Here is a 19,186-nt window from a genome sequence, read left to right as displayed (position 1 = left end):
CAACAAGCACAACCATCATCTGTTCATTGGACGCTTACTCATTTGGTATGCCAGGATCAATTACTTTTAATAAAGGATCACCTCATCTTGAAGGCGAGAGATCAAGCTGACACATAGCACAAAGTTCTTAGGTTACTCGTACCGTCCAGCACAATACGATTGTCATCGTAAAGCGTTTGGCATTGATGCCTCTTACTTGGTCCAGGTTGTCCAACTATCAAGAGAATGTCTATCATTCACCTGAAATACAGTAATTGTCAACCCTTTATTAATTTTTCATTCTATTAAGTGATTTCCTTTAAAGGACAAGTTCACCTTCATAGACATGTGGGTTGAGTGAATGCAGCAATATTAGTAGAACACATCAATGAGAGTGTGAGGAAAATCGGACAATCCGTTCAAAAGTTATGAATTTTGGAAGTTTCTGCTCAGTCACGGCTGGATGAAAAGACTACTATAGCTTGTGATGTCAAAGGTGTACAACGATATAAAGAAAGTATAAAGAAAATTCAAGATATTCTCACTTTTCTCACATAACAAAAGAACACTCGACTTCTCTCTTTCAGAAGTCAGGGGAAATAATATTACCCCTAACATACCGCAGTAACAAGTCGAAGAAATGTGCACTTTATTCAAAAAGTCAAGTTTTGTGAAATTCTCTTTATATTTTCCTTATATCGTTGTATGCATGTGACATCATACACTGTAGTAGTCTTCTCCTCCAGCAGTGATTGCACAGATACTTTTGAAAAATCATAACTTTTGAACGGATGGTCGGATTTTCCCCAAACTTTCACTGATGTGTTCTACTAATATTGTTGCCTTCACTCAATCCACATGTACATGTATATAAAGGTGAACTTGTCCTTTAACATAGCATCATTCTTCCCTTTGAAGAGTGAAACAGTCATAACCTTGAAGTTATTAAGTATCTGCCACTTGTTTGGCATACAGCAAAATTCTGTTACAATGCATGAACATGAATACCTTCAAACAAAGAGAGAGGGGACATTTTCACCTACAGTTTACAAAACGATACAGGCGACCATTTCTGAAATTAGGGACAAGTAAACATACAATACGTATGCAACTGGACAGGAATTTGTTGCCATTATGGGTGTATTTCCTATCCAGAGAATTAGCACATTTACTAAGTAATTTGTTTTATTAAAATACATGTATTGGTGCCCCATCTGCTGAAAATCTGATACCACTGCAAAGATTAAAGCCAAAAAACTGCAAATTTAAAGTTGATATGGCTGAAAAATAAAAAATGGTATATCAGTTCCAAATTCATACTTTGATGTTGCAACCCGTATCAGGGCAATTACCCCCCGCCTAAATATTGGTTAGTGATAAAGTTAGAGTAAAGATTAGGGTTAGGGTTAGGTTTAGGGTATAGAGTTTGGGTTAGGGTTAGGATTAGGTTCAGGATTAGGATTAGGGTCAGGGGAAGGAACCGGGGTTATTGCCCGGGGGGTAATCGCCCTAGACCCATTGCAACCACCACCAGTCCATTTTTTTTTTTTTAGTCCAGAAATGTTTAGAAATTTGAATTTTTTTTATAGTTTATTGGATGTTTTGAATTGACTTCAATGTGCCAGACTGAATCTGTTTATACAGGTGTACTTCAAAGCCAATTTCCTCAGAACTGTGTTTACGCTATTTGATGTCCAGTTTTCCTGCTGTTTCATTGCTAGGCCTTGGCACTGATCTGGGACAAATAGCACCCCACCAGGAAGCTATAAGAGTCTGGAGAATGGAGTTTCACTTAACTCAGACAGATGGATGGTCGGATACCTTGTCAACCTTTCGAGGTGACCGGTCACTGAAATTTTAACCCTTAGCATACTTTGCATGACGATTGACAAAGAAAACCCCATAGCATTGTACACACTGTCCAAAGTCCCTTAACACAGATAGAGTTCGATGACCTTTGACTGGCCATGCATCCTACATGGCAGTTTGGGCATGTTGTACGATTCCAACTTTCTTCCAACTTTCTTGAAACTGGAATAGAAGTGCCCATCACAATGTGATGGACTTTTTGATGTGTATTCACATGACCTTGCCAGATATACCAACAACTTTCCTTGGGAAGGATTTTTTTTTTCACATCAAGTCGTCCAACGTCACCAAATCCATGTGAAAATGAGGTCACTCGGTTGAAAACTCTACTTCCATATTGCTTGCAATGTCTAAAGTGAGCCAACAAGGACTGAACAAGTTTGTACGTACAACAGAAGGCATACCAGCTTTTGAAGGGTAAGAGTAAAGGGAAGAAGAAAACAAAACAAACAAACAAAACCTGAACCCTTTTGCAGACCTCGACTCGGCCACACAAAAATTAGTGTGTCATCTGAAGTATTACGTCATGAAAAAGAAGACTGCCAGTTCATCTATACGCATAGCTACTCAAAGTCAGTCAAGCTAAAGAAAGTCACATTAGAAAGAACTAAACAGTGAGCAACTAATCTGCCTATGATTTTCACCCTATAAATGAACCCCAGATCACACTTGACTATCCCCACTGCATTTCCAACACTTTTCCTTCTCACACCCTCTATACAGCAACATATGTCCTTAACGTCCTTAACCAAACCATGTCTCTCTTTTCTTTCTTTTTTTCAAATTCCAAAAGGTAGCAAACACTTAACCCTCTGAGGATGGGCAGATCTTGCTATGAAATGCAATTCCCAAAGACACCTGCTAAAGTATACTCGGGACTAGTCTTCAACGGGTTAATCATTATAACTGGAATAGTTGGGAGGGGAGGGGGGGAATGATGATAGCAATAATGAACAACAACTTTGGGTGATCTCTGAGGATTTCTTACGGCATATTAAACACCTGGGGCCTGTTGCATAAAGTTACAATTATGGTAACTTTGCCATCAAATGGTAACTACCATGGCAACAATACTCAACAGCCAATCAAAATCAAGAATTCCATGGAAGTTACCATTGGATGGCAAAGTTACCATATTGTAACTTTTATGCAACGGGCCCCTGAATTGCAACACTGGCACTCATATCATGCATGTATTGACTTGGCATCAATTGTAACCCCATTTTCTTTGCTCATTCCATTTTTACAGAAAAGAATACAATAAGGCAAACTTTTCTTCTTTTTTGGGGGGGAGGGGGGATGGGACATAAATGGTGCATCACCATACACTTCTGAACACGCTTGTGGGTATTTTTTCAGTACAACTCTTTCAGAGGCATTGGTTCATACTAGATCAAAGTCGTACACATACATTTCACTGGTACTTGTGTTTGATGACAATGCATGAGACAGCACTGACTGTACAATGTGTATATTACACACACACACCACGTCTGTTATTCCCAATGAGCGTGGAAGCGAGCCAATCTAATACACACATCTCATGGCTGAAATCTTCAAATAATATAATTCTTGCCGTGCCAGTTCTACAAAGGAGCAAAACATGGCAACTTTTTTAATTTGGGGCCCCTCGTACCACATTCAGTTTTCATCTTAAGTAGCGGTTACCTTTAATCATGTGTCTATATAGCTCAAATGAATACAGCACTAACTTGGAGTCATATTAAAACAAATTGCTACCTTGAGAACTGAGAACTCTTCCCACTTGTATTATCATAAGATTAAGCACACTGTGCGCAAGAATCAAAGGGTATCTGCTGAGAGTTCCCCCAGAAAATCACCTGGTTTGCCAAAATATCTCTGTCTCACTGGCAACTCAAATTTGGTGAGCATTACATGAATTGTCCTCTAAACCAAGAGGACAGGGTAACTTCAAAATAGCTCTCCTTTACCTTTCTTTCTTTGTTTTGTTACTTTTTTCTGTCCTGCTGGAGGATCAATGAAAGTAAAAAAAAAAAAATGAGTGAAAGCTTGTAAATATGCATTTTTCATCACAATATCAGAACTTTGTTCTACAATGTCATTTAGCAGATGCTATATTTCAAGCTGTCTTCCAACTTCCCAAAAGGAGTAAAATCAAGTGAAATAAAAGATGTTACAATTGTGCCTGCCCCATACTGTTTTGTTTTCTTTTGTGTTCATTCCACGGGTATTTTTATTTCACTTCTGCATCCCAGCCAAACCAGTTTCATCTTGACCTATATGGTCATTTGCACATACTACATCTTCCCAAATCCATTTCACTGTATTTCTTACAACTAAATGCATTCTTCTCTACGTTCAACCACTGGTATCTGCACGTCCAGTTCAATGTATCTGTCGCTGCCCAAATTGGCTGTCGGACACATGAAAGATTTTGGCTGTGATGAAAAGAAAAAGCCAAACACAGTCAAACATGTTACAACCCGTCAAGACTCTTACACTGCACCAACGACAGAGTTACACCTTTGACAATGTCTGCTTGACTATTCCACGCAGAAGATATCGTCCTCTTGGATATTTTTTTCATCGTATACCGTACAAAAGTACAAAATTATCTCAAAAAAGATTGCACACTCGACGAGCAAAGATGGCACATAGATGGCTGAGGTTCTGTATGAAATAGATGTGGAATCCTCTTATTTTACTGGATTTTGCTCCAGGAATTTTAGACATATCACTTCGACCCAATCCCCACTCCCAACATCCCCCTCCCAAATTATTCCCCCATCATAACCAACCCAATAACTTGATCCACTTTCATGTTCGTCTCTGGTGACACACTAATTCCTGCCGGTGAGTTCACTGTTGACCCGGTAGCGGTGAGACCCCCTGGCTAGACCGGGGGGTCACTTGTCCCTGCCCCGTCCACTTATCCTTCTACTGGTATGCCGTCAGCTTATCGTCATAATGTCGCCTTCTTCTCTCTGTAGTGTTTCTCAATCTGGAAACAAAAAGAAGACATTGAAAGTGGACAGCAATTATTACAGGGAGAAAGATATGTGTGTATTTATAAGAGTTTATTGATGATGTCCACCAATCAGCAGCCATGTTCAACGCTATCACCATCGCAGGTGACCTCAACGTCAACCTCCAGGGCCCTACCACCCTTGAGTCCACCCACTTACTTTCTACTTTGAACACCTTAGATGCTACTCTACTCACTGATGCAATTATGAAGCTCTCCAATGAAGACCCTACCTCAGGTACATTAATCAACCGTGTTTTCACCAAAAGACCTGACTTATTTCCGAGTAAAGCCACCTGTCCGAATCCAGACCCAAGTGATCATCATGAGGTCCTTTTTCAGTTCAAAACCCCTAAATCTCTCGCTCCAAGGAGTGTCATCCGTGAATTTCTTCTGTTGCTGTGCTAAGAAAGGAGACTTTGCCCATTTGAACCGCCTCCTGCAACTGATTCCTTGGATTCTTTACATGGAGTCTTACGACGTTGACACTTCATAGGAGAATTTCTTGGACAACTTTGATGCTGCTGTCCATGATTCTATTCCTAAGACCAAAAAGAGAGAGAGTAAGTTTAAACCCTGGATCACCAACGAGATGAAACATACGACTTATTAGAAGCAGAGGCTCTTTCGATGAGCCAAACTTTCCAACTCTGTGGATGCTTGGAACCTTTCCTGATGTGCGTAACTGGGTGAAATACCGAATCAGAAAATCTTACTGGCAGTATCATCAATGACTTGTTTTCCCTTCCTAACAATTGGAAATGGTTCTTTGCCTTCGTTAGAACCAAGAGGAACTCTTTGACTCCAGTTCTTGTCGTACTCACTAAGCCACAAGACATTGCCGCCCAATACACCTGTCATCCTTTTTAATACAGTATGATTTAATTTCTGTTGTTGCTGTAAAACATTATTATTACTATATCTAAAAGAGTATTTGTAATGTTATTGCTTGATGTAATATAAATTTTGTAACAGATTTATTATTGTTGTTGTTGTTGTTTTTGTTTTTTCAAAGGACCACTGCCTGTGTCATTGTATAGGCGTGACTTTTGTGCGCAAGGCGGTGACCGAGGCTTGGAATTTGCACGAAAATCCGGTGGGGAACACCGCTTCATGTTCGATCACCACACCGTGCTGACTGCGTGTGGGAGGAGTGTGGTCACGAGTAGTCTGGTTCTGGGCCCTTTTCATCGATTCCTAGTTTGCCAACTATACGTGTTGGACAGGGTGGTGGCACAATCCCGCTCAGCTTAATGCCATCACTCGGCTGGGTGCTTGTGGTCGGCTGTGTGCGGGTTTGTGCGTTTTGGCGAGATGTGCAAACTTGGCGCACCGTTGGCTGGGTCGGGCATGCAAATGTGGTATACGGAGGGTTAAGTTTAACATTTTGATGGTTCATAATTATGATATAAATAATGTCATTGATTTTTTAGATGTCAGATAGTGACCGCCTTGTCTGCTGAATTGGTCTATTACATTTTGCAAGCTAGACGTAACAATTTATCATTTTTTTGTTTAAATTTTTCTATAAATTAGTCAGTTATGATGTCGTCACCACTGCCACTATTGTCGTGGCACGTCGTGAAGATGATTTGATATTTCAATATTTGAGAGCTCACACCCAGAGGCTAGTATACTTAAAGGGGAAGGCTAGTAACTGATCAGTGGGAATCAGTGGAAATGCTGGGAGATGACTGTTCCAATCCTTATGGGATTCATTCAAGAGTTCATTGTATATCTATTGTTGTGTGAAAATGATTTGCTTCAGAATGGTCTCATATTCACATAATGTGCAGATTAATGCTCCATCACTGACCAGGGACGCTAACCTGGAAGCATTAAACTGCACATTACTTGAATATGAGACCATTCTGAAGCAAATCATTTTCACACAACAATAGATATACAATGAACTCTTGAATGAATCCCATAAGGATTGGAACAATCATCTCCCAGCATTTCCACTGATTCCCACTGATCAGTTACTAGCCTTCCCCTTAAAGCATTATTTGTTCTCAATAATATAAGACTGTTTCTGTTGATTTATGTAATCATCTTATTTGACATTTGAGCATATGGCTAATTCAGGTTTGTGTTTGTGGGTTTGCTTTTTTTTATTTGAATATGAATATGTTTGAATTTATTTTATAATGTAGGCCTTATTCTATTTTATTTGTATTATGATATAAATTTTGTGACTGATAAATGAATGGGTGTTGTTTTGGCCTTTCTAACCCATTCAAATGAAGTAGTGTCTGAGCAGGTATTGAGCATATTGTTCCATGTGATGTCTGCTATTTAGAAAAAAAAAATTGATAGCTTTTATATGAAATACTGACACTGAATTCTCAGTTTGGTGTTTGGTGACGTCAAACCAACAGTTGGACCTCAGGTCATGTACACACGTGTAGTGTGCAGTGGGCTTTAGCCCTCTGTTGGCTTTAGTTTAATCATCTAATCGGGAGCTGGCAAAAGAGCATTGCCATCCCAGGGCTCCCAAAATTTCACACACCATTTTTTTATTATTATTCTTTTTTTTTCTTTTCTTTTTTTTTTTTTTTTTTGGGGGGGGGTTCCCAAGAGCAACCAAGAAGACATGTGAGTTACAGGCGCTTCAGCTGGCAAAAAATGAATCCCAAATCACTGAGGCTTTTGTATTTGCAAGCAGAAATTCCTTACTCCACAGATTTTACTTTTAATAGAGAAGAGCTTTGAAGTTTAAAAAGGGCAAAGACTCACTCCATGTTGTGCACATATACAAAAACAGATTGAGAACTTCCCAGCGACATTATTAAGGAAAGTCTACATAAATGTAAAAGTTGGCAAGTCCACAGAGTACATTACAGTATATTCATAATGGTTTCAGAGTATTGGCGTTATTGCTGACTATTTTGATAAAGCTCTTTGAGGTGCTAAAATGACACTTTCATGTGCTACATGAGTCAATTATGGAGAGAAACAATGTGACATATCGCATAAGTTTATGCTTCATAAACTTCTCATAGTACAGTAGGTAACAGAAAATACCAAACATTGCAAATCAACATTGACAAGAAACCTCGCCCCACCATCCCCCCCCCCAAAAAAAAAAAAAACCAAACAAACAAACAAACAAATGCTAGACCTTGCAGATTTTGATGTGTGACTTTTTTGTAATACAAGGTCACATATAGTAGGTGGCCTTTGTGGTGTTACAATGGTGCTACATTGAAGTACATACCTGGACACCACCACTGTGTACTTTGTAAATAGACAACAGGAGAAAATATTGCTCTGAAAGCTGTTTTGTAAACACTACTTAACAGTAAGTATTGCTTGTGTGTATTTCATAGTATACCACAAATAGGGTATCAAATGCGATGGGCAAACAGCTACAGAGCAAATTTCTTTACAACTGATTGACACTCGAATCAATGAAGCACACACAAGAATTGCTTAAGCATGCAAGGCCCATGGCTATACCTGCAATCAGTTTAGTCAATAGTATTGTAAACTTGCATATCATGCACTTTGCACATCATTAAATATAACGCCCAGTCAACATCTGTCTACAGTGCCTATATGCAAATACAATACGGGGTGATATGCCTGATAAATACGAAATCTGAGATGTGCACATAAGTTTGATGCGTATTCTGCCCTGTCCAAATATCAAAGTCAACTATTAAATGTCTTGAAATTTGACTTTCTGTTTTATTCTCTGAAGCAGTTTGATGTGGTGTATTGAATGGAAGATGTGTTCAAATACTTAACCTCCTGCAGTCACAAGAACATGTGACCTTCTAATCATATTTTGTCAAAACAGCATTTTTCTAGTGGCAAGTTTTGGATCATTTCTATAGTAGACTATTTGAAATAAAGATGGACAAGCAGCACATCACTTGAGAGCTTTAAATCTAATCTTTTGGAAACTATCAGAAAATCAGCTTTCCCAAAAGTCATCATGCTTTTGTGAAGAGGAATCACAAGTATAAATTGTGTTCAAGGGGAATACATGTAAGATTTTAACGAAGTTTTCACCGCCAGATGATCTAGATTGTCAAAGCAAGGTATGTATGATACGTCCGATTTACACTCGCAGTCAGCCTAAGGTAGGTGTCTGCACATGTAGTACCCAGAAGAAATCTTTGTTGGATGCCAAAATAACAAAAGTTTGCTCAAATCAGGATTACCCCTCACATCACACTGTCCAGTAGAAGATGCAAAGCATACAGGTGCTGTGTGCTTCACCAACAAATCTGGTCCTCCTCAAGGGCATTGGGGTAGTGTTTGGTATCAGGATAAAGAGAGCACTGAGAATTAAGGGTTTCTGGGACGAACACTGAACTAGGGCTTTCTATAGCTCAGTCGGTAGAGCACCGGTAGCAATCCGGAGGTCTCGGGTTCAACTCCCAATGGAATCCCATTTTCTTTGCTCATCTTTCCACTAATAATTTATATTCTTTCTGGTCAGTTTATTCTGTCTTTATTTGTTACAAACTAAAAAAGCTGCATCACTTCGGTGATCCCTCGCATTTATCCCCAAGTTGAATTATCCTTCGGGTTTATGCCAGGTTTAAGTGTGTGCGTGTGTGTCACACACAAACACACTGCTATAGCTTCTGACCACCCGAGCATTGAGAATTAAGGGTTTCTGGGACGAGCACTGAACTAGGGCTTTCTATAGCTCAGTCGGTAGAGCACCGGTCTAGCAATCCGGAGGTCTCGGGTTCCACTCCCGATGGAATCCCATTTTCTTTGCTCATCTTTCCACTAATAATTTACATTCTTTCTGGTCAGTTTATTCTGTCTTTATTAGGATAAAGAGAGGACAACATACACAATGTAGTGCACACAAGCTTGACTCATCTTGACATAAGGGAGGAAATTGCTTGAAGCTAAGACTTTTAAGGCAGAACTGTAAGCAGCTAAAACCCTGTTTTGAACAGACCTCACAAAGACAATGTTTAAATAGGACGACGTCTGGAGAACAAAATTCCCAGCCTCGGGCAATAAAACCACAGGAGAGAGCGAGGGGTACTGTCTGAACAGACATACATGAAAAACCTCCTCTGAGTGGGTTTCTATAACAACCTACCAGTTCATGTGCGAAGAGGGTGTGGTTACAATCCATGTACATGATCGGTCTCCATAACAACCTACCCGTTCATGTGCGAAGAGGGTGTGGTTACAATCCATGTACGTGATTGGCGTAGGGTGTGTTATTCTGTGTCAACTACTGCACATGCATGTTGAGAGCATCATCAAACTGTTAGCTACTGCAAGAGCATCTTAACAGAAGGGTTGTCACAGTAATGTTGGGGTAATGTCGGGGTAAGTACCCTAGCTGGCTAGGACTGAATTTAGCAAAAGTTACTGCGACAACGCCTAAGCAACATTTTGCGTTGTCCGTCTTAACACTTACGGTAAAAAAAAAAAATTGCCCAGATATTGTCACAGTAACTCTGGTTTGAGAGGCTCTGTTAAAATGGGGCTTACGACAGCAAGCTGCCACAACCCCCCTCCCCCCCCCCCCCCCAATTTGCAGCCTTGTGTCCCTCAATCTCCCCCTTGCCCTGGTCTTCTATAATCTTCCTTTCTTCTTTCATACTCACAACAAGCCTGACGTGTTTAACAGCAGCCTCTGTTCCAGTGCAGCAGTCTGCAGTGTACGGGGGATCAATGGTGACGTCGTCGTTGATGATCATCTTGTCACCCATCCATCTGCATTTTAACCTGAACATAAAACATACACACACATAGAAATGCAAGAATAAAGATAACATCAAATGATCCTGTCAATATGAATTCTGGCTTCCTTGATCTCTTAAGCAATAACATGGACTCCTGTTCAATAACAATGTCCTTGGGACCAGCAGGTTTCTTTCATCATATTGAAATTTCGTTATAACCTAACAAATGAATGACATAGAACAAATAATGTTAGGGCCTGAATTTTCACTTTGTTGTGACTGGAATTTCGCTATACGTGTTCATTATAACAGGAGTGCACTGTACCTGGTACTACTCCTCTTGAATAGGTGAATAGATAAAGAGTCTCCTCCTAACTCTTCAGACAATGAACTGTCTATGCTTAACCCCTCCCCCTCCCCCCCTTCCAGCCATCACTGGACCACTGACAAGTGACTGGCCCAACATGTGTGCAGTGGGCGTGAAGGAGTGTGGGGGTGTGTGGGGGTGATGGCATTTTATGTTTGTTTCACTGCCTGCTTCATATTTGTCCAGTCTCATCATGCAGAGACAAGAGAATTTTGTTACAGTAGAGTTCTCTATATTGACCTCCCTGGCATCCACCATCCCTGCTTTAAAAGATCCATTTATGTATACGTACTGCATTATTCAAATACAACTGAAATAAAACTGCCTATAAAGCTTTTACTAATAACTTGTACGAATGACTGCTCAGAGATATAATTGCTCAAATACAATGTACATTACTTAATTCATTCAGCTGGCTTGGCGTCCTCTACAAAAGCCTTGACAAGTCCACCACAGAGAATTGGCCCACAAAGTTTCGAATACGGATGAAATACGGGCAGAAGTTTAATTTGGGCCGAAACATTCTTTGGTCAAGTTGTCTCATTAGCTGTTAATTTCCAGGGTAATGATCGTTTCTAACCTGTAACTTTGAAATAGTCCATAACATACCCAGCTTTGCTTTGCATGTTCAATAGATTGTTCCAAAGCTACTACCAGGTGGATAATTCTTAAATGCTATACAGTGGAAACTCGATATAACGAGATGGTCGGGACCGAGTCATTTTCCTCGTTATAGCCGATATCTCATTATATCGGTAGGCATAAAAGAAGGCATACGACATAAAGACATTAATTTGCACATGTGGGACTACCCATCATATTTCAATCAATACTGATAACTTGATATTGTGTGTGAGGGAATTACTCACCTTTATGGGTAAGAAGATGTTTTTTGCCAAGGAAATCCAATATCAAGTCAAGAATATGTTTCTTATTAATTGTAGATGTTTGAATTTGTAAATTTATATAGCTTGCGATTGTATCAAGATCGTATGTGCATTGGTATGTGGTTATCGTATGGGTGTGTGTTGTATGGAAGCTTGAATATGGTCTGCACAATGTTGTGTGTGTATGTGACACATTCTGTATGTACATTATGACTGCGAGTGTGTGAAGATGGGGAATTCCCTATGTAGAAAGCCAATCACAGCATCAGATTGCCTCATTCCTGCTAAACGTCATGATGATGTCATGTATACATTATGGCCGTCCCACCACATTTTCTGCATGTACTGTATCAGTGTGCGCGCACATACACACTTACACGTACAACATGCAGTGCTAGCTGGAGTGCACTGAAGAAAATGATTATGTGTGTACAAGACAGTTTTTGGCGCATCAAGCTTTACAATCTCGGAAGATGATAGCACAGGCAAAGTAAAGCTTTACCGAAGGCATTTTGCTTTACCTCGCTATAGCAGGTTTGATTGGCTATGTTTTTCTTTGTTTGGAAGTCACAAAATTTATCTCGTTATAGCAGTTATTTCGTTATAGCCGATCTCGCTATAAGAGTAGCATTTTACATAGACTTGTGTGGAAGGAAATTTGGGACCGGGAAAATTTCCTCGTTATAACCAAAATCTCGTTATAGCAGTGTTCGTTATACCGAGTTTCCCCTGTATTTGTATACTATCTTACTACGCATCTTCTTACATGTACAGCATGACTCACGTTTTCTGTATAGTGTGGTAAAGTTGAATCCCTTCCATGCTTATACCGTCGCTGGCTAGTTTGATCCTCATCTTCTTCTCGTGAATGTTGTCTTCGGAACGTTTTGTCAGCTGCCAACAGGAAACAACAAAAACAAAAAATGGGATTTAGAGTTGCCTCTGCCCATTTCACAACTCATAAGCGGTTTTGGAGAATATGAACTGAGAAACAGAGATTTTTCCCTGTCTTACATATCATATTCTGCGTAAAATTTTTCATGATATCGCTTCAGCACCATCACAAGTTTGGTCATGAAATATTACTGTCAGAGAGGTTTTAGAATTTTTGCTTGGAAGGAGAGATTTTCTGGGGTTTTTTCTGTATGTATTCTTTTGTTTGGGGGGGGGGGGGGGAGGGGATACAGTACAAGACCTGGAAGTTGCAGAGAAAAAAAATATCATCTAGAAAACCGACATCTTACTCTTAACTTTTATACCGGTAATTCTCTTATATCTCTGTTCATTTCATATACAGATTTGTATTCCAAGGGTGATTTCACACCTGCAGACAATGCATCGACTATACAAATTTGTATGTGTCGCTGCATCATTCATTACCCCACAACTGTACCATTGTAAATAGCAACGCATTTCTGAACCAATTACAGGCGACTCCTCTTACAACGAAGTAATCAGAATGGGCAGTTTTCTTTCATTAGAACCATCTAAATTTCTTATTTACGTCGACATAGCGCTATTTGTCAATCAGTTGCAATTATCCAAATTTCATTGTAGCCAAACAACTAATGCACACAAAGATACATTGTATATACACAATAATTTGGGACCTGAATTTCTATTTCATTGTAGCAAGACTTTTGTTATAACTGTGTTCCCTATAATGAGTGCTCTGTACCATAAAATGTACAGAAATTATGCGAACAAGCAATCGCAGAGAGCGCTGGTGCACATTTCTCAATGCCAACATCATTCTGGTTTGTACTGATTAACCTCCAATGATACTGTTCAAGCTTCCACAAGGCTGCCAAGTACAAGGCATGCTTCCAAAATAACCTGTTCCTGTGGTGTCAACTTATACCAGGTCCCAAAAATGTAACTAGAGCATCTGCATATGTGGCCTAAATTCATATTTACTTGTGTTCTGCTGATCAGAAAAATGACTTTGATGAAAGACCAGAGTTTCCTCTATCAATATCTGTTCTTTTTCCGTATCAAAACTGTGTTTTTTACTTACCTTTACTTTATACCTTTTTTTCAATGTAGCAGTGCCCTTGTTTTGCTACATCCTTACTAAACTCATATGAAGATGTCTATGACCATATACAAGGCTGACCTCACTATATTTTGACTTTCGCTGACCCCATTTGGGTGTCCTTATCGTGTATAACGAAAGAGTTTGCAAGCCCACCAACGCATGTACTCTATTCATATCTCATACACTGATCAATATTTTGCAATATTTGATGGCACATGCAGTTGACAATTGAAAGGAGAAACCTGCACTGCTTGACTGCTTTCGCACAGACAGATCACCAACCGGTCTGTTTTTTGTTGATGGGCAAAAAGAATATTGTTTGGGAGGGCACTGTAGCCTTTCAGAGAATTGTGGGAGGAACAGGTTATGCACGGCTTACGTGTAAAAATTTTCACTTTTTCAAGCCAAGCCTGAAAGGATCAAATCTATTCATCTTTGCCTGATTAATCACCCTCATTTGTTCCTAAAGATTCTTGCGGACCTCAATAGCATGGAGAGGGCTTTGTCATCAGCTTTTGACATACCTTGTTGATGTCCAGCGAGGGTGGCTCGCGAGGTGGTTCTTTTGCAGCAACTGTGACTTTAAAGTCACCAACAAGGCCGAGGTTGACTATGGAGATGTCACACAGGTTCTTGCGGTCACCAGAAGAGGCGGCTTTTTCTTGGAATCACAGAAGTAAAGGAACTCCAAAACATTATCGAGGGATCAAATGAAAGCACATTTTAAACATGGCCTGGACTTCCAGGCAATAATAATAATAACATACAATTTCTATAGCGCCGTTCTCCACTTTGATTAAATGCTCAAGGCGCTTTACATCAAAGCAAACAGACTGAAGATACAAGTACATCACTGTAATAGAAGAAGATGAAGAAGCAGAAGAAAAAAAAAATAAGCCAGTTTACAATTACATCTTGTAGCTCATGTGCACGTTGGTACAAATGACCTTTCTCCTTTTTTTTTAGTTCGTTAGGCACTTCACTCCATTGTCAAAGCGACACGATGCACAACCCTGTCCAATCAGGGTTCGAAATTGGCGATGGTCCGCTGGCCATTGGCCACCCAAAATCATGTCGGACTAGCTAAAAATCATAAAATTCTGAAGTAACTAGTCCATCTGGCTAGCCAAAATATTGCGTCAGTGTCAAAATTGATTCTAAGTAGTCCGCCTGGCTAGTTTTAAAAAAATTTAAGTGCGACCCCTGCCAATGTACACACACACACCTATCAACTCATGGAATTTATGCATATTGTATGTTCAAACAAAGAATGACTATCTGCATTGTCCGGTTGATTACAATGGCCAATCAATTTACACTTGGGGAAGTATCTTGATTCTTTGCACCAAATGCACAAACAAACCTTTTCTATCAATACTGCCAAATACATTGTACATGTACTAGCCTTCGAGTTTAACAAACACTTTGTTGCCATCAGGTGAATATGTTAACAGGCATCAGTTACAAGGACTACAAGAGTTATCATTATAATATCACAGACGTGCATCTCATTTAATCTTAAAGTTAAACATGTCTGTTTTTTCACAAATGACCTTTTTCGCTCATGAGCAAAGTGGAACTGTAATTCATGGAATCATGAATACTCCACATCAGTTTTTATTTTGTTTTAACTTTAAATATCATACTCTAAGGCATCTCAGAAATCAACTTCAACTTCTCCTTCAACTTCAACTTCAACTTCAACTTCCTCTTCAACTCCCTCTACATCAACTTCATCTTCTTCAGTATCTGCATCAACTTCTTCCGAGTAGTTTTACATGTTCTACAATTGTTTCCAAGACAGCTGTGACAACGAGCAGGGACTCTGTGAGTGACTATTACAACTACAGTGGACAGGTTTGTTAGTGGGCTGTTTTCAACAAGTTACACAGCAACATACCCATTGGTCGACCTGGAAAAGTTGTAGAAATTGACGAGTCGAAGTTTGGGAAGCAGAAATATAATAACGGTAGATCAGTGGACGGACAGTGGGTTTGGGGGGGGGGGGGGGATTTGTAGAGAAACAAGAGAAGTGTTCCTTGTGTCATTGCCACACAACAAGAGAGATAGAGCGGCTTTGGAACCACTCATCATCCAGCACATTAAGCCAGGAACAACCATTGTGAGTGATTGCTGGAAGCCTATGACCAACTGGGAGCAGCAGGGTTGCCTTTGAGCATTTAACTGTCAATCACTCATTGAATTTTGTGGACCCTATTTCCAAGCAACACACCAACAACATCAAAGGATTGTGGCGACATGACAAGAGGCAGCTGCACGAAACACATACAGTGTACCCGCGGAGACAAGTGAGACCTTCATTTAGTGGTATACTGTACAATGTACCCCAGTAAACCAGTACATGTGGAGGCAATATCACAAAGGAGAAGATCTCTTCACAAAATTTCTTCTTGAACCTTGAAGATATAATCCCGATGGCAGCTTGTCCATAAAGCTATTAAAACTGGGCTGGGATGGGTGTGCGACAGTGTCAGTAGGTGACAGTGTAAGAAGAGTACAATGTACATTGTAGGTGACAGTGAAAAAGTTGTATGTACAATAAAAGGGTGACTGTGCAAGTAAAATCCAGGGCTGGATGCTGCTGAATTGTACCCTCTAAAGAAATAGATACCGTAACCAAACCTGTTACTCCATTGGTACATTAAGTTCATTACCACATTGCATCTACCCACCTAAATTTACACTTACAGACCGTTTAAATCAGCTGTATGATGCCTCATAAGGCAAAGTGAAGCTTTATGGAGATAGTCCTTTCATTTTCGTAGATACATAAGGGGTGCCCCGGGGGTTACTTATAAGGGGGACGGGGTTACTTATAAGGGGGACGGGTTACTTATAAGGAGGGACCCCCCTTGTGAGTGGGTTTCCCGAACTGAACTACAAAAGTCAAAATATAATTAGTGATTAATTTTGTTGTTTTTTTAACTTTAGTGGGAGTACAAATGGAACTCTAGCCCCCTGGCCTACTGACACTGTGTGTGTCTGTATCACCCACTGGCACTACCACTTGTTTACCTGCCTTCTTCTGCATCTGTGAAAATGCAAGTTGTTGAAGGAGTGTGTGCTTTCAACATCTGGCCAGATTTACAAAATGTAAACTTTTACCTTCCTCAGACAGAGGAGAGAGTGCTGCCAATGACCTCGACCACTGTACCGTGATAGCCCACCAAGGCGTTGTGTGCAGTATACAACCAAACCAGAACCAGAACCAGAGAGGCTTGGTCAGCTCAGAGGTAGTGCTTTGCCTTTGGTCTTGAATTTACACTGACTCTGTAGTATTGTTACTGTACAATGTATAGGATGTAGTACATTGTGTAGTGGGTTTGCTGAGCTGAGTATATGATATGATATAGCACAGACATTGTCAATAAGTATTAATTTTGTAGAAGGGTCTAAACGCGTCCCCCTACGAGCTACGCCTCGCCTCGGGGCGGTGCACGGAGTGCCTGGTGTACAGGCAGGCATGTTACCCATGCTGTACAGTTCTACAACAACGTCACGGGCCGGACCAAGCGTCCGTGTACATTAGTACGCGTGTGTTACCCACTGCACTGCGGAGTTGTTGGTACGATATGTCTAGAAAAGGATACTTAGAGCGAGAAGTCGACTAGTGGCGTCGTAGGCAAGGACTTCCCCTTCAATTCTGGCGTCAAGACAGGTTAGGCAGGACACGATGTCACCCACTTTACATGGCGGAGGACCCGGCTCCCCAGAACCAGCTGCCATGTTGACTATAATCATGGTCGCTGATGAAATACGCATGCGCAGCACGCTGTCTGCATGTATATATGTGTTCATACGTTCTGTGCACTGTATGTATGATAAATGTGAAGTCATACGCAGTATAGATGCGTTTACATGCAGGGAGCCTGTAGTGATACGCGACAAGGAAAAATGACTGTTCAAATTAGTTAATCATAAGCTTCTACAATCACACTGGGTTTGGTAAAAATCACTACGTTTTCCCTCACTGCTCACTTTTAATTTAGTGCATGTTTCTGTCCCTTTATTTTGGCGTCGTCGGAAATCATAGAAGGCCTTTTGTTTGTTGTTTTGTTATTTTCTTTATCTCGAGCGTTCTTCGATATGAACGATAGATGGCGTTCGCGCTAAACTCCGCTGTTCATAATAATTGAATGTAGAATGCACTCTTGTTATTCCATTCAAAGCATTGGTTTCGAATGAGAGGTTATTTTCTTCTTATTATTCTCCTCCCTCTTCTCCTTCTGCTTCTTCGTCTTCGTTTTTGTTTCTTTTTTCTCTGTGTCTTTCCTATTATGTCCCTCCTTATTCATTTTTCCTGGGTTTTTCTTCACTAACTGTTATGCAATATGGGGCAAAGAAGAAAATAAAAAGGTCTGTTAAAAAGGACGGTGCGAAACATAAACTAAAAACAATGACGCTCTCGTTCGAAACAGTATTCCGTTGCGGTTGTTCTTAGAGGCCTAGAATTTGAATTCAAGTTCACTGCTTATTGATTAAAACACCAGAAACATACAAAAGTACGAAAATCTTTACTTTCATCCCGCACTCTGAACATAATGTCTATGCACCGTGTATCCGAACCGAAATCAAAGATTATTTCTTTTTAGATGGATTGTACATAAGGTTCCTAGAATGGAAGGCATATAGACAGCTTGATAACGACAGTCACTGAGTTTAATAATGCAGCTAACAATACTAGATAATACACCACCCAAAGAAATATCTGAAAGTTGTTCGAGGTGACAAATAAGCTCTTCATCGTTAGTCCAGAGTAAAAAATAATAATAAAAAGCAAAATAAAAGTTCATAAAGTCCCTGCAGATTGAGATACCAGTGTGTAAAATATATTGATATGAAACGGAAAAAAATATACTATAATTATTCTCTCCTTTCTTTTAATATCTTCCGTAATGATTATGTCCAGAATTATATTATTATTCTTTGTTTTCTCTCTCAGGGTGTCCAGACTATGTTTAAATAGAAAGGGCGTATAATGCCCTCTGCCCCCAGCCTTCACTTTCCAAACCTCCTTCCCGCTTTTTCCCTATAATCTTGGTCTGTCTGCCTCCTTATTTCTCTCTCTCAATCTGATCAGGGCACTTTTTGTCACTCACAGTATGCATTGTATTACTACAGCATCCAGTGGAATAAGAATGGTTTGAAAAGTCAGTTTAATATGTAATTTCGCGCCATTTGCAAGTTGGTGCTAATGAATAGAATGGAATAAAACAGACAAAATAGTGTGAGTTTCTTTTATAAGCAAAATAGGGCCAAAGAGTCAGAGAAAAAGAAAATCTTTCATTTCTACGTCTTCAAAAAAAAAACTGTTCAGTAATTGATAGCAAACACGTGCGATAAATA

General features: G+C 39.9%; 1 protein-coding gene across 1 annotated transcript; it reads right to left on the bottom strand.

Moving 5' to 3' along the window:
* Positions 1 to 4,086: 4,086 nt before the first annotated feature.
* On the bottom strand, positions 4,087 to 17,581 carry LOC139730136 (protein LSM12 homolog B-like). The gene is made up of 5 exons (XM_071641037.1): positions 17,431 to 17,581; positions 14,344 to 14,480; positions 12,566 to 12,675; positions 10,450 to 10,570; positions 4,087 to 4,831 (listed from the first exon to the last, which is right to left on the bottom strand). Exons 1-5 carry the CDS (start codon positions 17,579 to 17,581, stop codon positions 4,793 to 4,795), a joined length of 558 nt encoding a protein of 185 aa, XP_071497138.1. The 3' UTR covers positions 4,087 to 4,792.
* Between the last annotated feature and the right edge of the window lie 1,605 nt (positions 17,582 to 19,186).

The sequence above is a fragment of the Diadema antillarum genome, unplaced genomic scaffold, assembly GCF_040938485.1.
Source record: "Diadema antillarum isolate AM-2024a unplaced genomic scaffold, OU_Dant_1.0 seq00000293_RagTag, whole genome shotgun sequence".
Taxonomy (NCBI): domain Eukaryota; kingdom Metazoa; phylum Echinodermata; class Echinoidea; order Diadematoida; family Diadematidae; genus Diadema; species Diadema antillarum.
Note: the sequence above shows the minus strand (reverse complement) of the source record. Positions and strands in the feature narration are given on the sequence as shown.

What these genes read in the sequence shown, in the direction of transcription:
- LOC139730136 (XM_071641037.1), bottom strand. Translation starts at nt 17,581, where the DNA reads ATGATTATAGTCAACATGGCAGCTGGTTCTGGGGAGCCGGGTCCTCCG. An exon ending in TAGTCGACTTCTCGCTCTAA is followed by an intron (nt 14,481 to 17,430) that starts GTATCCTTTTCT and finishes TGTGATTCCAAG; the next exon opens with AAAAAGCCGCCTCTTCTGGT. An exon ending in TTAAACACGTCAGGCTTGTT is followed by an intron (nt 4,832 to 10,449) that starts GTGAGTATGAAA and finishes TTTTGTTTCCAG; the next exon opens with ATTGAGAAACACTACAGAGA.